Genomic DNA, 25,856 nt, shown 5'->3' with positions numbered 1-25,856 from the left:
AGGAACCCGAACCTTGGATTAACCATTAAGGAGGCTGTCCTATCAGCAGGTGCAAAGTACCGGGGCTGCTGTATTGCCATTTGGTGAATGGATTCTGGACCATGCAGTAGTTTCTGGTGGGGCCTCTCGATGCCATACTAGTGGGTAATTGTTACGGCTTTACCTTATGTGCTACAAAAAAAAAAAGAAAAACAAAAATTTCCTGTCTTTTTCTCTCTGTCCACAAATCCCAAAACCTTAACATGACATATCTCCAGAAAAAAAACACGAATAAACCTAGAACCCCATCCTCCAACAAAACCCCTATTACCATGTCTCCTTCTCCAACATCAGGGGGTCTACGTTCCAACCTTCCAGAGGTTGAAACCCAATTACAGGAGACAAACCGGACATATTCTTTCTAGGCGAACTAGATGAGTTCATAATTAAAGGATACTCCAACTTAACAGCTAAATTTGACCCCAAGATTGCCATGGGCATGGAATATGTGCCGACATTAAACATGGCTTTCCATGTGGTAGGGATATCTCCAGAGAAGACCCTAATTTACCTTATATGTGCTTCCGGGTTGCACTTGCTTACACCACCGCATTTATATTTGCCCTCTATCGCCCCCACAACAGCGGAGTTACTATCTTTAAGTGCATATCTGAGAAAATTGACCACATCCTGTCTGCTCATCCTTCAGCTAACATTCACATTTGCGGTGATTTCAATGTCTATAATGTGGAATGGTTGACCCACTCAAATAAGACAGATGACGAGGGGAGGTTCTGTCATGATTTTGCCATTGCCTATGACCTCACTCAGATTGTTCACGAACCCACCCGTGTGTCAGATACTACCAGTCAGTATGCAAGCCTTCTAGACCTTTTTCTTACAACTTCCCCTGAGCTATGTTCATGTTCTGTTCTATCTCCCCTGGGATCCTCCGACCACTCCGTTGTATCAGTTAAGATAAAAATGAAATGTAATAAGTCTTCAGACATACCTCTCCACCGTACTGTATATTGATACTCTATGGCTGACTGAGATAGCTCCCATATATTCCTATCTGATCTATCTCTGCTTCTGTACATTCATATCTGACCTACCTCTGCATTCCATGTTTAAAAAGGAGGTGTCCTCTATAGTATCAGACCTGACCGAATGGTTAATTGTAGGCATAGACCAATTCATACTATCCAAAAAATTCCAACAAAAACCTACCAGTCAGCCATGGTTCTCCCCAGAATGTGCTGCTGCCATCGCGCACAGAAGTCACTTTTTCCATAGCTATCAATGGAATAAATGTACTGAGACTAAAGCTGCTTTCGGGACTACCAGCAACCACTGTAAAAGAGTAATAAAAAATGCAAGAGAGCTATATGCTCAGTCAGTTAAATCCAAAGTAGTTGAGCAGCAGCTTGGTTCCCACCAGCTTTGGCAAATAGCAAACAGGACCCTGAACAGAAGCGTGCGTTCTATCCTAACCATCATCAATGGACCTGAGGTCATCTCGTCAGCATCAGACAAGGCCAAACTATTTGCCAAGAACTTTGCAGTTAATTCTACTCTATGCGACGAAGACCATCAACTGCCCATATTTCCTACTATAACAGACAACACGCTATGCAACATACAAATATCTGTGCGTGAGGTCGCTAAGCTAATCAAGAACCTTGATTCCAGTAAAGCAACTGGCCCTGACAGCATTCCAGTTATAGTGTTAAAAAAGCTTCAACCAGAACTTACCCCCATACTTACAAAACTGTTTAAGCGTTGCCTTAAGGAGAAGTGCTTTCCAACACTCTGGAAAATCTCACCAGTATACCCTGTATTTAAGAATTCAGGTGATAAGTCATCTCCCTCTCAGTACAAACCAGTAAGTCTCCTGTGTGTCATGAGTAAGCTACTGGAATCCATATTAAATAGAGTAGTCAACCACCTCAGCAGAAATAACCTTCTTAGTGACATGCAATATGGTTTCCGTTCTGCTAGATCTACAGCAGATGTGCTAACAGTTATATCATAGGATTAGTGAATCTCTCAACAAAGGCTTCCTTTCTAGGGTAATTCCTCTTGACATATCAAAGGCCTTCGATAAGGTATGGCATAAGGGCCTACTTCACAAGATTTCCAGCTACGGTATTACTGGAAATGTTTTCTCAATTATTAAATCATTTCTCTCTAATGGGCTCTCAAGCGTAGTAGTTGATGGGCAGAAATTAGAGGCTCACAGTATTAATGTTGGAGTCCCTCAGGGGTCAATCCTGGGCACAACTCTCTCCCTGATCTACATCAATAACCTCCCTAAACAAATACTTAAATCATTCGTTGACATCTATGCTGATGACACGACCATCTATGGCCACACATCAAAGGCTGTAAATGATAAAGTTCTCTCTGATTCTCTTTCCTCTGATCTCGAGTGCGTGGTACATTGAGGAGGAGGTGGCTGGTTACTTTTAATGCATCTAAAACCAAGCTCCTATCTTTACATCATCAACACTCTGATCCCCATCTGGCATCAATTGAAATGGATGGCTCTCGTCTTGGGGAGGCTCCATGTTTTGACAAGCTTCTGGGATTGACCTTTACTCCTGATCTGAAATGGAACATGTACATCAGGTCTCTTGCCAAGGTCGCTGGGAGGATGGTGGAATCTTTCTACCATTCCAGAAGATCTCACTACTAATGCAATTCTCTATCTGTATAAAAGCCAAAGGATGGAGTACTGCTGCCACATCTGGGCAGGAGCTGCTAAAAACAGCCTATCTTTCCATGACAGAGTACAAAATAGACTTCGTGGCTTAGTGGGGAATGTTCTTTTCTCTTCCCTGCAGCCTCTCTCCTACAGAAGAGATGTTGCGAGCCTGTCTTTGTTTTATCGTTATTTCCACGGCAAGTGCTCATCTGAGCTCCAATCTCTGGTCCCCCCTTGCCAATATTTCACGAAAAACACCAGTCTAGCTGAAACCACCGTCATTAATTTTCCCCACTCTTTATCTGTGCCTTAATCCAAGCGCAGAATCCACGAGCAGAGCTTCTTTCTTAGAAGTACATGACTGTGGAACTCTCTTCCATTTGCCTGTTTCCCACCTGACTACAACTTGGATGTCTTCAAGTCCAACATAAACAAATTCCTGACAAACCGCCCCCTTAAGTAAGACACTTTATCAAATCTCCAATAATAATGATTACTACAATACTATCCCAGTGATTACTGTACACACAATAACCCTTATACCCGAGTGGCTTCCGAGCCTTGATAAGTGGTGACCTCCATGTTAAAAAAAAAAAAAAAGGCACAGGTTCTGATGAGGAAGACACATCTACCCTCAATGTTTAAGGCACAAACAGCACATATGCGTTTGATGTCTGGTTAAATGTGAGCGCTAGATAATCTGATGCTTGTGGAGGTGCAGGTCGATCAAACAGTTCTGCTGTGTCATACACACAGAGAGTGGTATCTGTATGGGATCCCATAGCATTACCCCATACCTTTTGAGTCCTGTCTATGTTATATGCTGAGAAACAGTTTGACTGTCATAAAGCGGACTTAAGAAAAAGTTCTTTATTGAGAGACATACCTAGATTCTGCCGGGCAAACCGAACACTGATAAAATATAAAATGCTGACAAATTCCCCTGTAGACAATGGGTGGAGAGGCTAAAATATATAGATAGAAAGCCTGTTTCATGTTAAACACCTACTAGTTTATGTGTTGGAATCCTTTGGGAAATTCCATACCTCTAGGGTATGGAATTTCCCAAAGCAGCCATGTTCATCTAACAAAGCATAAATCCAACATCAGGGCACTCGTAGACTCTTAGTTTTCTTCCATGTTTTTCATACATAACTCACAGTAAATAACCTACTTAGGACAGTAGAGAAGACATGAATACAAACATAAGGATGATTGAAAGATGCAATAGTTGTCCTTGCCTTAGGATGGCTCTGGATTGTGTTGCTGGATCAAAGGATGTTCACTGTAGATAGCAGAGGCAGCTCTAGTACTTTGAGGCTTCTTCTTAAGAGTTCTCTAAAGTACTGAATTACTTTCCTTTTCAGCTGAGAAGGTTATCCAATATGTATATGTGTATACATGAAAATTAAACATCTTATACTTACTTCTATTTCAATCTGATTTTTAGTTTTCAATTTCTTCTCTTTATGTGCATTGGCTTTTACTATTTGTGTTTCGATTCCTTTCAGTACGGCATCACAGCTGTTGCACCTGGAATATAATGGACATGTCATAAAAACACAAGGAGATAGCATTTTATTCAAGATGTGATTAGTCTAACAAAAAATAAAGAAATATACTGGTGTTGAAGAGCCCACCTGATGCAAAATAAGAGGAGCTATTTCATTTTTCTCTTCAAATATTATTTTCATATTGTAAGTAATGAAGTGGTTTTTGATGTTTTTGATTCAACGATCGCATGGGAATATCTGATTCAGATCCTGTCTCTCTTGACTGGAGATGTAGAAGGTAAAGGTGGAGAAGCACCTTCAAGTGCAGACTTATTTGCAGTGCACAACATTAAATGTAACACTTCAAGTATAACTATTTTTCATTCGTTCCAAAATTTTGGAGATGAACGCTTCGTTATTTTACTTATAAATATTATTCTATTTCTATTATACAAGCAACTAATTAGTTGCTTGTATAATAGAAAAGTAAATATAAAATTAATTTAAGCAAGAAATTTAAAAAAAAAAAAAAAAACAAAAACCAAGAATTCTAAAACATTTTTAAATCGCTTTAGCCACATGAAATATTCAACTAAAAGTAAAAAGGTTTTGTACATAAAAATCTACAACACAAAACTTTTTTGGAAGAGAAATGAATAAAAGAATTTTTATTCAAAACCAAACTTTAAAAATATCTTATCTTGTTGATACCTTTCAATGAATCAAAGTTAATATAAATTACTTTTATTTTTTTCTGCAGAATTTAAATCAATCAGAATTTTCTTTGAGTGAAAATGTAATATTTTATATTTGTAGAATGATTACAAAAACATGGAATAATTATTTATAAAGTTTAAAAGTTATAGATTGAAAACTTGACTTACCATTCTTGTAGGACTGAAATTATTTCTGGGATTGCTTCTGAGCGAATGTCTCGTCCAATTGCATAATCAACTTCTAATTGTTTGTTTTTCTGATCTAACTTTCCTTTAATTACACCAGCATAAATGGCTTCAATTATCAAATCCTAGAAAGAAACATTCACACAGATTAGATCTAAAAAATTACAAGCTAAAAAAGATTGTGATCAATTTGGGAGGAAGAGAGAATCTTTCATAATTAGACATGTTTAAAATAAAATTATTAAAGCAAAAAACAATGATGACAGAGTACAAGGTAACATTCTACGTTGCTAAATACCACCCTGATCTCACTACAATGACATCTGGATCTAACTACAATGACATTCGGATCTCATCTCATTACAATTCAACCCTGATTTCATTACAATGACATCTTGTGCTTTTTAGGTTTGGAAAATTGTCTCTAAAATAATCTCGCAATTAATGATAAGGTGTGGCCACTCTAGGTTTACAGTCACTATTTATTACTGATTTCCACACAAAGCAAAAATTAGATATAAAGTAGGGTTTTTATGTGAAAGCATATTTAACAAAAAAGATGGGGGAAAAATACCTCAGTCAAGGATTTCTCCTTCTAAGACTAAGGACAGAATAGATACTAAACTTTGATTCTAGCCAAAGGTCAATAAAGAAAAAGTGACCTACTATTACATTAATGAGAGCCAACTGGCTGAGTCACTACCTAACTAACTTGAACATACAAAGTAATACAGGTGTTTTACATAGGAAAATATCCTATCAATAAAGATTTTTTTAATATTTTAGCAACACAGGTGTTTCTCATGGGACAGCATCTTATCAATAAACATACTGATTTCAGTAACACAGGTGTTTCACATGGGACAGCATCTTATCAATAAACATACTGATTTCAGTAACACATGTGTTTCACATGGGACAGCATCTTATCAATAAACATACTGATTTCAGTAACACATGTGTTTCACATGGGACAGCATCTTATCAATAAACATACTGATTTCAGTAACACAGGTGTTTCACATGGGAGAGCATCCTATCAATAAACTTACTGATTTCAGTAACACAGGTGTTTCACATGGGACAGCATCTTATCAATAAACATACTGATTTCAATAACACAGGTGTTTCACATGGGACAGCATCTTATCAATAAACATACTGATTTCAGTAACACAGGTGTTTCACATGGGACAGCATCTTATCAATAAACATACTGATTTCAATAACACAGGTGTTTCACATGGGACAGCATCTTATCAATAAACCTACTGATTTCAATAACACAGGTGGTTCACATGGGACAACATCTTATCAATAAACATACTGATTTCAGTAACACAGGTGTTTCACATGGGACAGCATCTTATCAATAAACCTACTGATTTCAATAACACAGGTGGTTCACATGGGACAACATCTTATCAATAAAGATACTGATTTCAATAACACAGGTGTTTCACATGGGACAGCATCTTATCAATAAAGATACTGATTTCAATAACACAGGTGTTTCACATGGGACAGCATCCTATCAATAAACATACTGATTTCAGTAACACAGGTGTTTCACATGGGACAGCATCTTATCAATAAACATACTGATTTCAATAATACAGGTGTTTTACATGGGACAGCATCTTATCAATAAACATACTGATTTCAGTAACACAGGTGTTTCACATGGGACAGCATCTTATCAATAAACATACTGATTTCAGTAACACAGGTGTTTCACATGGGACAGCATCTTATCAATAAACATACTGATTTCAGTAACACAGGTGTTTCACATGGGACAGCATCTTATCAATAAAGATACTGATTTCAATAACACATGTGTTTCACATGGGACAGCATCTTATCAATAAACATACTGATTTCAATAACACAGGTGTTTCACATGGGACAGCATCTTATTAATAAAGATACTGATTTCAGTAACACAGGTGTTTCACATGGGACAGCATCTTATCAATAAACATACTGATTTCAGTAACACAGGTGTTTCACATGGGACAGCATCTTATCAATAAACATACTGATTTCAATAACACAGGTGTTTCACATGGGACAGCATCTTATTAATAAAGATACTGATTTCAGTAACACAGGTGTTTCACATGGGACAGCATCTTATTAATAAAGATACTGATTTCAGTAACACAGGTGTTTCACATGGGACAGCATCTTATCAATAAACATACTGATTTCAATAACACAGGTGTTTCACATGGGACAGAATCTTATCAATAAACATACTGATTTCAGTAACACAGGTGTTTCACATGGGACAGCATCTTATCAATAAAGATAATGATTTCAGTAACACAGGTGTTTCACATGGGACAGCATCTTATCAATAAGCATACTGATTTCAGTAACACAGGTCTTTCACATGGGACAGCATCTTATTAATAAACATACTGATTTCAATAACACAGGTGTTTCACATGGGACAGCATCTTATCAATAAAGATACTTATTTCAGTAACACAGGTGTTTCACATGGGACAGCATCTTATCAATAAAGATAATGATTTCAGTAACACAGGTGTTTCACATGGGACAGCATCTTATCAATAAGCATACTGATTTCAGTAACACAGGTCTTTCACATGGGACAGCATCTTATTAATAAACATACTGATTTCAATAACACATGTGTTTCACATGGGACAGCATCTTATCAATAAAGATACTGATTTCAGTAACACAGGTGTTTCACATGGGAGAGCATCCTATCAATAAACTTACTGATTTCAGTAACACAGGTGTTTCACATGGGACAGCATCCTATCAATAAACATACTGATTTCAGTAACACAGGTGTTTCACATGGGACAGCATCTTATCAATAAACATACTGATTTCAGTAACACAGGTGTTTCACATGGGACAGAATCTTATCAATAAACATACTGATTTCAGTAACACAGGTGTTTCACATGGGACAGCATCTTATCAATAAACCTACTGATTTCAATAACACAGGTGGTTCACATGGGACAACATCTTATCAATAAAGATACTGATTTCAATAACACAGGTGTTTCACATGGGACAGCATCTTATCAATAAACATACTGATTTCAGTAACACAGGTGTTTCACATGGGACAGCATCTTATCAATAAACATACTGATTTCAATAACACAGGTGTTTCACATGGGACAGCATCCTATCAATAAACATACTGATTTCAGTAACACAGGTGTTTCACATGGGACAGCATCTTATCAATAAACATACTGATTTCAGTAACACAGGTGTTTCACATGGGACAGCATCTTATCAATAAACATACTGATTTCAGTAACACAGGTGTTTCACATGGGACAGCATCTTATCAATAAAGATACTGATTTCAGTAACACAGGTGTTTCACATGGGACAGCATCCTATCAATAAACATACTGATTTCAGTAACACAGGTGTTTCACATGGGACAGCATCTTATTAATAAACATACTGATTTCAGTAACACAGGTGTTTCACATGGGACAGCATCTTATCAATAAACATACTGATTTCAATAATACAGGTGTTTTACATGGGACAGCATCTTATCAATAAACATACTGATTTCAGTAACACAGGTGTTTCACATGGGACAGCATCTTATCAATAAACATACTGATTTCAGTAACACAGGTGTTTCACATGGGACAGCATCTTATCAATAAACATACTGATTTCAGTAACACAGGTGTTTCACATGGGACAGCATCTTATCAATAAACATACTGATTTCAATAACACAGGTGTTTCACATGGGACAGCATCTTATCAATAAACATACTGATTTCAGTAACACATGTGTTTCACATGGGACAGCATCTTATCAATAAACATACTGATTTCAATAACACGGGTGTTTCACATGGGACAGCATCTTATCAATAAACATACTGATTTCAGTAACACAGGTCTTTCACATGGGACAGCATCTTATTAATAAACATACTGATTTCAATAACACAGGTGTTTCACATGGGACAGCATCTTATCAATAAAGATACTGATTTCAGTAACACAGGTGTTTCACATGGGACAGCATCTTATCAATAAAGATAATGATTTCAGTAACACAGGTGTTTCACATGGGACAGCATCTTATCAATAAGCATACTGATTTCAGTAACACAGGTCTTTCACATGGGACAGCATCTTATTAATAAACATACTGATTTCAATAACACAGGTGTTTCACATGGGACAGCATCTTATCAATAAACATACTGATTTCAGTAACACAGGTGTTTCACATGGGACAGCATCTTATAAATAAACATACTAATTTCAGTAACACAGGTGTTTCACATGGGACAGCATCTTATCAATAAACATACTGATTTCAGTAACACAGGTGTTTCACATGGGACAGCATCTTATCAATAAACATACTGATTTCAATAACACAGGTGTTTCACATGGGACAGCATCTTATCAATAAACATACTGATTTCAGTAACACAGGTGTTTCACATGGGACAGCATCTTATCAACAAACATACTGATTTCAATAACACAGGTGTTTCACATGGGACAGCATCTTATCAATAAACATACTGATTTCAGTAACACAGGTGTTTCACATGGGACAGCATCTTATCAATAAACATACTGATTTCAGTAACACAGGTGTTTCACATGGGACAGCATCTTATCAATAAACATACTGATTTCAGTAACACAGGTGTTTCACATGGGACAGCATCTTATCAATAAACATACTGATTTCAGTAACACAGGTGTTTCACATGGGACAGCATCCTATCAATAAACATACTGATTTCAGTAACACAGGTCTTTCACATGGGACAGCATCTTATCAATAAACATACTGATTTCAGTAACACAGGTGTTTCACATGGGACAGCATCCTATCAATAAACATACTGATTTCAGTAACACAGGTGTTTCACATGGGACAGCATCTTATCAATAAACATACTGATTTCAATAACACAGGTGTTTCACATGGGACAGCATCTTATCAATAAACATACTGATTTCAGTAACACAGGTGTTTCACATGGGACAGCATCTTATCAATAAACATACTGATTTCAGTAACACAGGTGTTTCACATGGGACAGCATCTTATCAATAAACATACTGATTTCAGTAACACAGGTGTTTCACATGGGACAGCATCTTATCAATAAACATACTGATTTCAATAACATAGGTGTTTCACATGGGACAGCATCTTATCAATAAACATACTGATTTCAGTAACACAGGTGTTTCACATGGGACAGCATCTTATCAATAAACATACTGATTTCAGTAACACAGGTGTTTCACATGGGACAGCATCTTATCAATAAACATACTGATTTCAGTAACACATGTGTTTCACATGGGACAGCATCTTATCAATAAACATACTGATTTCAGTAACACAGGTGTTTCACATGGGACAGCATCTTATCAATAAACATACTGATTTCAGTAACACAGGTGTTTCACATGGGACAGCATCTTATCAATAAACATACTGATTTCAGTAACACAGGTGTTTCACATGGGACAGCATCCTATCAATAAACATACTGATTTCAGTAACACAGGTGTTTCACATGGGACAGCATCTTATCAATAAACATACTGATTTCAGTAACACAGGTGTTTCACATGGGACAGCATCTTATCAATAAACATACTGATTTCAGTAACACAGGTGTTTCACATGGGACAGCATCTTATCAATAAACATACTGATTTCAGTAACACATGTGTTTCACATGGGACAGCATCTTATCAATAAAGATACTGATTTCAATAACACAGGTGTTTCACATGGGACAGCATCTTATCAATAAACATACTGATTTCAGTAACACATGTGTTTCACATGGGACAGCATCTTATCAATAAACATACTGATTTCAATAACACAGGTGTTTCACATGGGACAGCATCTTATTAATAAAGATACTGATTTCAGTAACACAGGTGTTTCACATGGGACAGCATCTTATCAATAAACATACTGATTTCAATAACACAGGTGTTTCACATGAGACAGAATATTATCAATAAACATACTGATTTCAGTAACACAGGTGTTTCACATGGGACAGCATCTTATCAATAAACATACTGATTTCAGTAACACAGGTGTTTCACATGGGACAGCATCTTATTAATAAACATACTGATTTCAATAACACAGGTGTTTCACATGGGACAGCATCTTATCAATAAACATACTGATTTCAGTAACACAGGTGTTTCACATGGGACAGCATCTTATCAATAAACATACTGATTTCAGTAACACAGGTGTTTCACATGGGACAGCATCTTATCAATAAACATACTGATTTCAGTAACACAGGTGTTTCACATGGGACAGCATCTTATCAATAAACATACTGATTTCAATAACACAGGTGTTTCACATGGGACAGCATCTTATCAATAAACATACTGATTTCAGTAACACAGGTGTTTCACATGGGACAGAATCTTATCAATAAACATACTGATTTCAGTAACACAGGTGTTTCACATGGGACAGCATCTTATCAATAAACATACTGATTTCAGTAACACAGGTGTTTCACATGGGACAGCATCTTATCAATAAACATACTGATTTCAGTAACACAGGTGTTTCACATGGGACAGCATCCTATCAATAAACATACTGATTTCAGTAACACAGGTGTTTCACATGGGACAGCATCTTATCAATAAACATACTGATTTCAGTAACACAGGTGTTTCACATGGGACAGCATCCTATCAATAAACATACTGATTTCAGTAACACAGGTCTTTCACATGGGACAGCATCTTATCAATAAACATACTGATTTCAGTAACACAGGTGTTTCACATGGGACAGCATCCTATCAATAAACATACTGATTTCAGTAACACAGGTGTTTCACATGGGACAGCATCTTATCAATAAACATACTGATTTCAATAACACAGGTGTTTCACATGGGACAGCATCTTATCAATAAACATACTGATTTCAATAACATAGGTGTTTCACATGGGACAGCATCTTATCAATAAACATACTTATTTCAGTAACACAGGTGTTTCACATGGGACAGCATCTTATCAATAAACATACTGATTTCAATAACACAGGTGTTTCACATGGGACAGCATCTTATCAATAAACATACTGATTTCAATAACATAGGTGTTTCACATGGGACAGCATCTTATCAATAAACATACTGATTTCAGTAACACAGGTGTTTCACATGGGACAGCATCTTATCAATAAACATACTGATTTCAATAACACAGGTGTTTCACATGGGACAGCATCTTATCAATAAACATACTGATTTCAGTAACACAGGTGTTTCACATGGGACAGCATCTTATCAATAAAGATACTGATTTCAATAACACAGGTGTTTTACATGGGACAGCATCCTATCAATAAACATACTGATTTCAGTAACACAGGTGTTTCACATGGGACAGCATCTTATCAATAAACATACTGATTTCAGTAACACAGGTGTTTCACATGGGACAGCATCTTATCAATAAACATACTGATTTCAGTAACACAGGTGTTTCACATGGGACAGCATCCTATCAATAAACATACTGATTTCAATAACAGGTGTTTCACATCAGACAGCATCCTATCAATAAACATACTGATTTCAGGTTCAACAACGTGTATTGCTGTTAACTCTTCAGTATATAATATTGGGTAACTGTAGGGTCCATATCACGCATGGTAAGGGACTCTGTACTTATGTTTATTAGGATTTCCCAAAGCCAAAACTCCATACAATACATCAAGACATGGCTAATAGTCTACTTGTGTTGAGACTACTAGCATCAAATACCTATTTTGCTTACACCACTATCAAATAACTAAAAATGACAAAAAGTAAAAACAATAATATCAAATCAGACACTCATCAAAATTATACATTGATTCCATTACCCTTGAAGATTTCATTCCTAAATATCCAAAGACTTATAACCATCATCAATTATGTAGAATCCTTTCTTCTAGTAAACTCCATTGATGTCCTAGCACTAAGTGAAATTAACGTACACTCCTCCATCTTTTCAGATTGATTTGACATGATTGGATACCACCCTCTCTACTGTAAAGACTAATAAACCTATACACGGACTTGGGGTTTATGTTCTGAATACGTTCCCCTAAACTAGAGTAAACAGCCTAGAATCGGATGATCAATTCTACATGAGCTTAACCTTACAATTCAGTGTTACTTATATTTCATATACCATTCTCGTTCAACTAATGGCTGTACCTTGCTCAACTTTGTCTCTGATACCATAGATGCAACACTCACTAGACCCAAGTAGCTAAATACATTTGGGGATTTTAATGTGCACCACCATCACTGGTTTAGATTCTTGAGCTAGACAAATACAGCTGGTAACTGCACAGTTTTTTCATAACACATTCAATCTCAAACTGTCATTTTCATAACACATTCAATCTCAAACTGTCATTTTCATAACACATTCAATCTCAAACTGTCATTTTCATAACACATTCAATCTCAAACTGTCATTTTCCCACATTATGAGAACCAGCAAGCACCGCTCAAGACTTGTGTGACGAATGCCGATAATCTGCTGCAGAATGCTTGTGTTAATGAACGATCTTAATCAAAAGTCTCATCCCAAAGCCGATCAGCTGTTACCCAAAATAATATACTTTAGAAATACATCAGAGATCAAACCATGAAGTGAAACTTTCTCTCACTGCTGATCAGAGTTAATGAGTTAACTGAACAGCATTGAAGCACATGTCTGTGCGGAAATTCTATAACAAGCCATACTTTCTGTAACGGTTCACTTGAAACTGTAGCTACTATTTCTAAAAAGCAACAAGCATTCCATCAATTCAACCAACCTAAGTCAACTAAAAATAGACATTTGTAAAGATTGGAATTGTTGTAGTAGCATTACATGAAAAAATTAAAATAGCTTAAAATATTTCAATATTGGGGATATATATATATATATATATAAAGAGCTTGATGAGATTAGAAAGAATATTTTCAAATGTTTAAAATCCAATTAAAATTAAAGAAGTTATAACTATTTTTGTGCTTCACACGTTTGGATATTTTTCCATCTTTAACACTATCAAAATCAAGAGGCGATGCAAGATCAGCAAAGGTACCCTCCTCCTGCAGGACAACGCCCCGGTCCACAACTCGCATGTCGCCAGATCAGAAGCATGGGCGTGTTATTATGAAATCCTCCCCCACTCTCTTGACCTTGCATCCTCTGACTTTCACCTCTTCCCAGCCATGAAGTTGTTTTTGAAAGGAAAGTGTTTCCCAGATGATGCAGCCTTGATTTCTGAAGTCACGTCGTGGTTGGAGGACCAACCTGGGGTGTTCTACAAAAACGGTCTCCAGAGCTGCATCAAACGATGGGAGAAATGCATAACTCTGGGTGGTTCTTATGTAGAGAAAGACTAATAACTGTGCCAAGTTTCGTTGCTCTACTACTATGGGAAGTGCGTCAGGAGCATTACTTATTGCACACCCCTCGTATTTTCTTTTAGATGTTGTAGGAGCGATAGAGGGCAAATATAAACGCAGTGGTATAAGTGCAACCCGGAAGCACATACAGGGCAATTTAGGGTCTTCTCTAGAGATGTCCCTACCACATGGAACCCCATCTCTATTATACGCACATATTTCATGCACATGGCGATCTTGGAGATCAGATTTAAAATTAATAACTTCCGTAAGCCCCTTCTTATCTGATCACCTCTCTAAAATATGTGACTACCTTTGTAGGCAATTACATGTGAACACCTTGAAAATTAAGGAAAGATAAGCAAATATTATTTTAGAATTTAATGTAAAATGATTCATTTTGAGCCATTCCAGTGTTTTAGGGCAGTTAACTTTTTACTTTTCTATGGGAGATAAACCCTGTGTGCTTTTTGTTTTTTTCTAAAGACGATTATGTGTGGTTTTAAGAGGGTCTTTGTGCAATTATGGGAGGTTTGGGAAATTGCCACTCTGACTTTTGGTTAATGGTAGGTTGGTTAGTTGTTTTTGTTTTACAGCATATCAACCCTTTTCAGATTATTTAATGCTGAATCCAGTGATTTTGAAACTAACATTTTTTTTTTTGTGTTCTAGATAGATCTTAAAGTACCTATTCATGATGCTTAGTTGTCAAGGTTTTTTTTTTTTTTAAATCTTTTTGGGGTTATGTCATGTTGAAGTTAACCATAAAAAAAAAAATTTGGTTTCAACGTATTTATATCTCCAAATATTTATTCATAGGGTTTAGTTGAGTGGTTTTGCAGAGAGAAGTTGTTATTTTTGTTTTGTTTGCTTGATGGGATGTTTAACCAGAATATCAAACCTCATTAATTTATTTAATGTTGGGAAAAAAAAAAAAAAAAACCTTTTCCATTTCTTTATATTTTTGAGAATAGTCTTGTTACTCTCAAAAAGAAGAGAATTTCGTCCAAGCAATTGTTTTCAAAGATATTCTTCATATTGTTAAATTTTAAATATTGTTTTCTAGCGGTATCAAGGGTTCTACATACTATGAAAAGATGTTTAATAGTGCAAGTTTTCTGACAGAATGGACATTATGATTGCTGCTCTTGTTTATGTATGAAGGAGTATGTGAGTTTTGTATGGTCAATATGTATTCTAGATATAATTACTTGTTCTTTTCTTGATTTTCTAGGAGTCAATCTCCATTCTTCCAGTATTGGTTTAATTTGGTACTTCTTTTACCATCGAATCCACATTGTAGGTTGGAGATAAAGTTGTTGGATTCAAGATACCAAACTAATTTGTCATTCATTATTCTCTCCATTATTTTACACAAACAGCTGGTTAATGAGATTTGTTTATAGTTTTGTAGGTTCGAATTGTTTTTTTCCTGGTTTTGGGATTGTTATTATTGTGGTTTGTCTCTTTGAATTTGGGAATTCACCTTCTGTCCATAATTTGTTATAAGTTCTTAGTAGTAATTTTAGTGATTCTGTAGTGAGTTGCCACACGAATTTGTAATGGATTTCATCTAGTCCTATGACTGTGTTGTGGAATCTTTTAATAGAATCTTTTAATTCAGTTAATGTAAGAAATTTATTGTAATCTTCTAGGTTTTTTTTTATCTAAAATTTAGTTTGTGCTGTACAGTATTTTGTTTGTCATAAATTGTGTTATGGTTTTAATGGGATGAATTTTGGGAAAAGGTTTCAGCCAGTAAGTCTGCTATGTCCTTTATATCAATTACTCTGAAGTTTGTCGCAGAAACAAATGGAACTTTTTTCTTTCCCATATCAATGTCTTTTCCCTGTGTTATTTGGCCACATACTGACCAATCAGGGGTACGGCGCATTGATCCTTTCTATCCCCTAAGGAATTTGGCCAGCATCCGGTTTGAAGAATAAGAACTCTTTCTTACTGAGAGAGACACCAAACGGAACGGACCCTTTTTCTTTGCTCTCTCCATCTTGGTGTTATTTCAACCGGTATTGACATTCCACTGGAATAACTCCAGCTTTTGACCAGGAACATATCACCCGGTACACATTCTCCTTAATAAACCTGCTATGTGTTACATTTTATGAAGTTGTTGTGTTCATTATTTCAGAAGCTTGTATTGAATTATTTTATTAGGTTGTGCCCTAAAAGCATTAAAACCCAAAAATGGTGACCCCCCCCCACGTGATATACAAGCAATTCTGAATGGCGAGTCTTTTTCTTCATTTTTTGTAAAACGGGACGCATCAGAGAAAAACCAGCAAGCTAAAATTCAGCCCCAAAAAGCGAACTTTTCAACAAAGATAAACAACAAATGAACTACTTCCGACAAGAATCTCAACAAGCAACAATGGCATTGAACCCCCTTTTCCCTCTTCGTGCTAACGGACCTCGTTTTTCCAGAACTCTCTTCCTTTCAGAAAACTGGCACATCACCCCGTTATTTGACTAAAGACAAAAGCAGCGTTGGGTATACAGACGAGGAAAAAGAGAATTTTGCCAGCAGCGGATCAACAACAATGACGAAACCCCTCATCAGACTCGGCAAAGAAAGATAAACACTTAGCTGTCGACTTCATATCAAATTTAAAAAAAAAAAAATTTGAGCTCGACAAACATTTTAAAGAAAAAAAAAAAAAAAGTGACTAAACATTTTTTTTTGCTAAGAGGGACGCAAGCACGCACATGTGCGTACATATGCACACTCAAGCAAGAGACAATCTGCTATTACTAGTCATCACACGTAAACGATAAAGAAAAGAGAACTTTTCAAAAAAAAAAAAATATATATTATATATATAACATTTCTCTTCGTCTATCGGATAAAAAAATATAAGTACCCTTTAAAAAGATTTATTTAACTTCAGGCCTAAGTTAACTTAACAAATCCTAATATTACCAAAATGGCAACTTTTTTTTTTTTTTTTTTTTTTTTTTTTTTTTTTTAATCTAAATTTTGACTAATGTATTTTAACTATATGCGCATATATTGTCTTTAACTCTTTGCTTCCATGCGAGTCGTTTCTTACTTTATTTTTTATTTATTTATTCACTTTGTTTCTTTATTTCTCTTTTTGCTTTTACCAACTGTGTATACCTTCTCTTTAAATGTATTTATTTAATGCACTTTAATTACATATGCGTAAAATTGGTCTCTAACACTTAGTCCCACGCGAGCCGTTTTTAAGGTCAGAAGAACTCTACTCGAAAACGAATAGCCTATGCAAGAATATAGAAGAGATAGGACCACCTTTCTTTCTTTCTACTATAAAAGACAGAAGATTAACCTAAATAAAAAAAACAAAAAAAAGTAAAGGATAAAAGAAAAAAATAAAAAAGTAAAATCACCATACACATGTGCGCACTATAAATAGATATAAAATCCGGGGAAAGGAAGTGAAGTCGTCACACTAACAGGGTTCGCTCGCTGACAGACGCGAAAATTTTGAAAATGGGCAACCAATATAAGCTAAGTTAACTTAACAAATCCTAATATTACCAAAATGGCAACTTTTTTTTTTTTTTTTTTTTTTTTTTTTTTTTTTTTTTAATCTAAATTTTGACTAATGTATTTTAACTATATGCGCATATATTGTCTTTAACTCTTTGCTTCCATGCGAGTCGTTTCTTACTTTATTTTTTATTTATTTATTCACTTTGTTTCTTTATTTCTCTTTTTGCTTTTACCAACTGTGTATACCTTCTCTTTAAATGTATTTATTTAATGCACTTTAATTACATATGCGTAAAATTGGTCTCTAACACTTAGTCCCACGCGAGCCGTTTTTAAGGTCAGAAGAACTCTACTCGAAAACGAATAGCCTATGCAAGAATATAGAAGAGATAGGACCACCTTTCTTTCTTTCTACTATAAAAGACAGAAGATTAACCTAAATAAAAAAAACAAAAAAAAGTAAAGGATAAAAGAAAAAAATAAAAAAGTAAAATCACCATACACATGTGCGCACTATAAATAGATATAAAATCCGGGGAAAGGAAGTGAAGTCGTCACACTAACAGGGTTCGCTCGCTGACAGACGCGAAAATTTTGAAAATGGGCAACCAATATAAGCTAAGTTAACTTAACAAATCCTAATATTACCAAAATGGCAACTTTTTTTTTTTTTTTTTTTTTTTTTTTTTTTTTTTTTTAATCTAAATTTTGACTAATGTATTTTAACTATATGCGCATATATTGTCTTTAACTCTTTGCTTCCATGCGAGTCGTTTCTTACTTTATTTTTTATTTATTTATTCACTTTGTTTCTTTATTTCTCTTTTTGCTTTTACCAACTGTGTATACCTTCTCTTTAAATGTATTTATTTAATGCACTTTAATTACATATGCGTAAAATTGGTCTCTAACACTTAGTCCCACGCGAGCCGTTTTTAAGGTCAGAAGAACTCTACTCGAAAACGAATAGCCTATGCAAGAATATAGAAGAGATAGGACCACCTTTCTTTCTTTCTACTATAAAAGACAGAAGATTAACCTAAATAAAAAAAACAAAAAAAGTAAAGGATAAAAGAAAAAAATAAAAAAGTAAAATCACCATACACATGTGCGCACTATAAATAGATATAAAATCCGGGGAAAGGAAGTGAAGTCGTCACACTAACAGGGTTCGCTCGCTGACAGACGCGAAAATTTTGAAAATGGGCAACCAATATAAGCTAAGTTAACTTAACAAATCCTAATATTACCAAAAATGGCAACTTTTTTTTTTTTTTTTTTTTTTTTTTAATCTAAATTTTGACTAATGTATTTTAACTATATGCGCATATATTGTCTTTAACTCTTTGCTTCCATGCGAGTCGTTTCTTACTTTATTTTTTATTTATTTATTCACTTTGTTTCTTTATTTCTCTTTTTGCTTTTACCAACTGTGTATACCTTCTCTTTAAATGTATTTATTTAATGCACTTTAATTACATATGCGTAAAATTGGTCTCTAACACTTAGGTCCCACGCGAGCCGTTTTTAAGGTCAGAAGAACTCTACTCGAAAACGAATAGCCTATGCAAGAATATAGAAGAGATAGGACCACCTTTCTTTCTTTCTACTATAAAAGACAGAAGATTAACCTAAATAAAAAAACAAAAAAAAGTAAAGGATAAAAGAAAAAAATAAAAAAGTAAAATCACCATACACATGTGCGCACTATAAATAGATATAAAATCCGGGGAAAGGAAGTGAAGTCGTCACACTAACAGGGTTCGCTCGCTGACAGACGCGAAAATTTTGAAAATGGGCAACCAATATAAGCTAAGTTAACTTAACAAATCCTAATATTACCAAAATGGCAACTTTTTTTTTTTTTTTTTTTTTTTTTTTTTTTTTTTTTTTTAATCTAAATTTTGACTAATGTATTTTAACTATATGCGCATATATTGTCTTTAACTCTTTGCTTCCATGCGAGGTCGTTCTTACTTTATTTTTTATTTATTTATTCACTTTGTTTCTTTATTTCTCTTTTTGCTTTTACCAACTGTGGTATACCTTCTCTTTAAATGTATTTATTTAAATGCACTTTAATTACATATGCGTAAATTGGTCTCTAACACTTAGTCCCACGCGAGCCGTTTTTAAGGTCAGAAGAACTCTACTCGAAAACGAATAGCCTATGCAAGAATATAGAAGAGATAGGACCACCTTTCTTTCTTTCTACTATAGAAGACAGAAGAACTTTATTTAAGTAGTATACTTAATATATGAAATCACCGTACGCTTGCTTGTATGTAAGTGTCCTCCATGATACCCATACCATACCAAACCACTGCACGTGGCTCATAACTTGACTGGCACTATATTTTTAACTGCAATATGCATGATCCCAGCTGTGATACTAGGCTAATTTTCTGAATAGATGCAACACTCTGCTGCCTGACCTTAATGACTACAATTCCAAATCCCAAACGAATTAGCTGTCCCTATAACTGGGGAGGGAAAAACCTAATAGCTAGCTACGAAATCCTATACATTTTACCTCCAAGACGATTGCGTTTGTCTTACCTGCATGCATAAAAAAAAAAAATAAATAAATAAATAAAATAAAAAAAATTTCCTCCCTTCTTCCAGACTAACCTTACCTGTAACTCAAAAATCCTAATGGAAATCCTATCTGTAAATAATAACCCTCTTCTCTTGAACGCTAACAATCTACTCCCAACCTATCCGCCACTAAACTCCCACATTGCTCCGCATCTGTAGTTGAATCGCTAACTTCCAGCCCCTAATCCCTCACATGCAAACTGTTTTAATAACCATCACCAAACATCTATACATTTCTACCTCTAAGGCATGCATTACAGATCATTCCTATCCAGTAAGGGACTTAACAGCCTATGCACACAAAGGCAGGTTACTTAACAGCCAAAGTACCCAGAACAAAGCGATATTGCACTACACAACTGTCTCGAGTTTTGCAACGATTAATTACGTTATTGAAACGACACTCCTTGTTATGGAAAACCCCCATGACTCTTACTAAAAAATACCTACAACTCCCAACTCTATTCGCACCTACTGAAAGCCTGCCCATATATATCTATTCACCTAATTACGCATGACTCAAATACTTGCTGTCTATCCATGCTATATTGCACTTACATCTTAACCCTCCTATCATCTAAAATAGCTCGGGCACAACTCGTAGCTCAATTCTTAATTACCTACTCATACTGTAACACTATACTAGACCTAAGCTAACATTAATAAAAAAAAAAAAATGTACGACTAAAATCACATTATCTCCTCCTTAACCAAGCCCTCTTACAAACATAGACGCTTACACTGCATGAACTTCACCCACCCCCTTTATCCATTAACAAGTAAATAGCATGTCCCTAAATCACTTTGAGGAGTGTAACTAATCAGTAGATATAATCCCCCCACAAACTAACCCAGTAACACTAACAACGCGGGGTCGCAGAAATACCTGGATTAGAACCTAGGCGCGGAGAAAACCCTCTCAGGGCTGACGGACCCAGTAGGGTCTTCCCAGATCATCCGTCTAGGAGAAGGAAAACTCTGAAACTAAACCAAAGGGGAGAGAGGCCTCTTCAGTCTTGGATGACAACCTTCCTAGAGCTGGTGACTCAAACAAATTCACCGGTTTTGCAAACCTAAATTGCTTAAGGAGTAGATAGGCTCTGTCTATCGCCCGGCTTCCATACTCCTTCTTTGCCTATTGGTCAAGCGCAGAGACACTATCTCAGTGATTCGACAGAAACACCCAGCGGTAGATCTTGTTTCCTGGCTAGGGCAATGAACGCCGTTCTTCCCCATTCCCAGCATGCCCCACCCCTAAAACTGAACATTTGAGAGTGCTTGAGTATAAGATATGCCTGAGCGGTTAGATTGGGTTGACCTTCTTCTAAAGGGTTGAGGGTACCGGATTGACAGTTCCTGGCTGCTGTTCCCGACTGGTAGTACAGGAGCCCTAACTCTTTGGTAGCGCTTAGAGCGGCTGCTCCATCAACAGTTGAATAATATCGGGTTGTTTGCAGTGCCATGACGCGCATGGAAAGGGACCCTGCACTCATCCCCGGTGGGCTTTCCTGAGGCCACAATCCTAATTGGAGAAAGGTCAGCTGATGGTCTACTTGTGATGCATGTCTGAAGCTCCGCATAACCTCTTGTTTAGCTCCCCCTTACCTAAACTCTTAAAAAAAATATGACGACAGTACAATCTAAAAATAAGCTTAAACCAGGATTAGGGACAAACAAATTCAACTTGCCTCCTCCCTTGAGGCTCTCATTCACAAATATCCGTGGGCTTAGAACTAACTTAGCTGATGTTGAAGCATTTCTCTTAACAAATACCCCGGATATCTTAGCACTAAGTGAGACTAACCTACACTCCTCCATTCCCTCTAACCACTTTAACATGCATGGATATCTCCCACTCTGCCGTAAGGACTCTGACAGACATATGCACGGACTTGGAGTTTACATTCGTAATACCCTTCCCTTGACTAGAGAAACAAACCTAGAAACAGATGATCAAGCCTTTATGTGCTTTAGACTAAACGTGCAACACAGTATTAGCTACTATTATTTTCTCTACCGCTCTCCCTCGACTCAGGACTGCTCCATAATAAACAAAGTATCTGACAGCATAGACACGGCACTGTCCCTCGACACTAGCGCACAAATACATGTGTTTGGAGACTTTAATGTCCACCACAAAAACTGGCTTGGATTCTCTACTCACACAGATGCAGCGGGCAGCACAACCCATAGCTTCGCTATATCTCACTCCCTATCACAAATTGTTAAGTTTCCAACCCGTTTCCCTGACCAGGAAGAACAACACGCATCACTTCTAGATCTGTTTTTGACCACAGTTCCCGATGACTGCATAGCGAAGGCCCACAGCCCACTCGGGAACGCTGATCATGCAGTGATAATGGTTGAAATCGCCCTAAACTCTAGACCCAAAACTGAAGAGCCAGTGCTCAAAACAACGAGATATTATAATAAGGCTGACTGGGAAGCCATCAGGGAACTAATTAGAGATGCTCCATGGAAAAATATTTTCTCTCTCCCTGCTGAACAGTGTGCAAACGAGACCACTGACTGGTTCAAAACTGCAATCGAAGCGCATGTTCCCATGCGGAAATTTTACAGTAAGCCCCACTCTCCCCAATGGTTTACGTCGACTTGTGCAACTGCCATTACTCAAAAGCAGCATGCATACCGTAGGTTTAACCGACATAAGTCCAGTTCAAACAGACTGAAGTATATAGAAGCTAGAAATAACGTTAAGAAAGAAATAGCGACAGCTAAGAGAGAATTTACGGAAACCACTAAAAAGCGCATCGAAGCACAAAAACTAGGAACTCGAGACTTCTGGAAAATCTACAACAGTGTAGTAAATAATGGGCAATCAACAATTCCCCCACTAACCAACAATCACGAGGTTGTCTCCTCAGCAACCGACAAGGCTAACATGCTTGCCAGTCGGTTTGCCTCAAACTCCACACTGGACCCTTCCAACCACCCCCTACCTGACTTTCCTATGCGGACAGACGCCACACTAGACGATCTGAAAACCACCCCTGCTCAGGTGCATGCTATCATAAAAAACCTTGACACCTCAAAAGCATGTGGACCCGATCTTATTCCAGCTGTGCTATTAAAAAAGTGCTCAGCCGAAGTAGCTCCAGTTCTCTCCAAACTCTACAACAAATGTCTTAATGAAGCTTGCTTTCCGGGCTGTTGGAAAACTGCTTCTGTTGTACCAGTATTCAAGAATTCTGGCGAAAGGACAGACCCATCAAATTATCGCCCCATTAGCCTCCTCCCACTTTTTGCCAAAATATTTGAGACCATAATTAACCATGCTCTAGTCCATCATCTTACAGATGCTAAACTACTGACTGACAAACAATATGGATTTAGACAAGCCCGTTCCACAGCAGACATCCTCACCGTGATCTCTGAACGTATATACCAATCACTGGACAAAGCGGGGGAAGGCAGAGCGGTAGCTCTAGATATATCTAAGGCTTTTGACAGGGTATGGCATGAGGGTCTCCTCAGTAAAATCAGATCATACGGTATCACTGGTAGAATACTTAACATAATTAAATCCTTCTTAGATAAGAGAAAAATCCAGGTAGTCCTCGACGGTCGCACATCTAAACAATATGATATAAATGCGGGAGTGCCCCAGGGTTCTATCCTTGGACCTCTATTGTTCCTGATATTCATAAATGACCTCCCCGACAACATTGCCTCTGAGATGGGTATATATGCTGATGACACTACACTCTATGGCAGACACGACAGGAAGACGAATGAACACATTTCTAAAGAAATGGCAGAAACACTAGAGGAAGACCTCCAATCTGTAGTGGAATGGGGACAAAAGTGGTTGGTCGCGTTCAATGCTGCCAAGACTAAACTAGTTTCATTCAATAATTACAAGAAACCCTCTCTACCACCAATAGCAATGGCCAACGACTCTTTATCTGAGAGTCCATCTTTCAAACTCCTTGGCCTAACGTTCACAGGAAACATGAGTTGGAACAATTACATTGAAGGCATTGCCAGGGCCGCTGCAAGAAAGGTAGGCTCTCTCTACCGTGCTAGAAAACTACTAACACCCGAAAGTATTCTGTACCTCTATAAGGCCACCATTCGCCCATGTATGGAGTATTGCTGCCACATCTGGGCTGGTGCATCTGCTACTAGTCTCTCGCTCCTTGACAAGGTTCAAAAGAGAGTCGCAAATCTGATAGGCCCTGAACTGGCATCTAAGCTTCAGCCTCTGTCCCATCGACGAAATGTTGCATCCCTCTGCCTGTTCTACAAGTATTTTAGTGGTGAATGCTCTGATGAACTGCAATCACTTGTGCCCCCACGACGCGAGCACCCTCGACAAACCCGACAGGCTACTAGATCCCACCCCCACACTGTAGAGGTCCCTAGATGTAAAAGATCTTTTTACTCCAATAGTTTCTTCCCCAGAACCGCAAGACTCTGGAATTCCATTCCAGGTCCCTGCTTCCCCAACAGTACTGACGTGCAGAAGTTCAAGTGTAACGTGAACCGACACCTTGCTGCCCAAATCCCTACACAGTACCCCAGTAGTTGTTGCCCCTGATAGTAGCCCCCTACACCAAAGTGGCAATTTGCCTTGTTTGGGGTGAAAATGTAATAAAAAAAAAAAAAAAAAAAAAAAGGCTTTACGTACACACACACACACACACACACACTAAAAAAAGAAAAAGATCTCTCTCTATATATATATATATACATACATACATACATACATACACACACACTCACAAAAAAAAAAAAAAAGAAGAAACATACACACGCATCTTTCATCGCTGCTTTTCCTTTCGAACGTGTATTTTTTCTATTTTATTTTATTGCGGAATTTTTTCTTTTTCGTCTCTTAAGTATTTTCTCTCCTACTTTTGTCTTGTGTTAGATATTTCCCTTTTTTCCTCACGTGGTCCTTCAATAATGTCCTGTCTGTATTTCGGATAGTTAATTTTATTTTGTCTGTTGTCGCTTTAGGCGTGGAAATGCAAAAACCCCTGTTCGTACATGAACCAGGGAAACTAAGGTCTGGGGAGCTGAGCATGGCAGACTCTCCACGGGATATTTTCAATAACCGTGCTTATTTTATTACAGACTCCCTATCCCAAGCACGTTGTTTGGTTGATACCAGAGCTGCTTGCCCTATCTGGCCACTGAAACTTCTCACAGAGAAGCCTCCAGTGTCGTCCATCACACTGCAAGCGG

General features: G+C 37.0%; 1 protein-coding gene across 3 annotated transcripts in view; it reads right to left on the bottom strand.

The window, feature by feature from the left end:
* LOC145247355 (COP9 signalosome complex subunit 7b-like) overlaps window positions 1-25,856 on the bottom strand; it is a 307,459-nt gene that overhangs the window by 37,862 nt on the left and 243,741 nt on the right. For all 3 annotated transcript variants that reach the window (XM_080109034.1, XM_080109033.1, XM_080109035.1), the window contains exons 6-7: window positions 5,064-5,206; window positions 4,114-4,219 (exon numbers count right to left, since the gene is read on the bottom strand). In XM_080109034.1, coding sequence (XP_079965160.1) covers window positions 4,114-4,219; window positions 5,064-5,206 — 249 coding nt within the window. The remainder of the gene's footprint in view (window positions 1-4,113; window positions 4,220-5,063; window positions 5,207-25,856) is intronic.

The sequence above is a fragment of the Euprymna scolopes genome, chromosome 25, assembly GCF_053919585.1.
Source record: "Euprymna scolopes isolate OS-2025 chromosome 25, ASM5391958v1, whole genome shotgun sequence".
NCBI lineage: Eukaryota > Metazoa > Mollusca > Cephalopoda > Sepiida > Sepiolidae > Euprymna > Euprymna scolopes.
The sequence above is the reverse complement of the archived record's forward strand: the minus strand, read 5'-3'. Positions and strand labels throughout refer to the sequence as shown.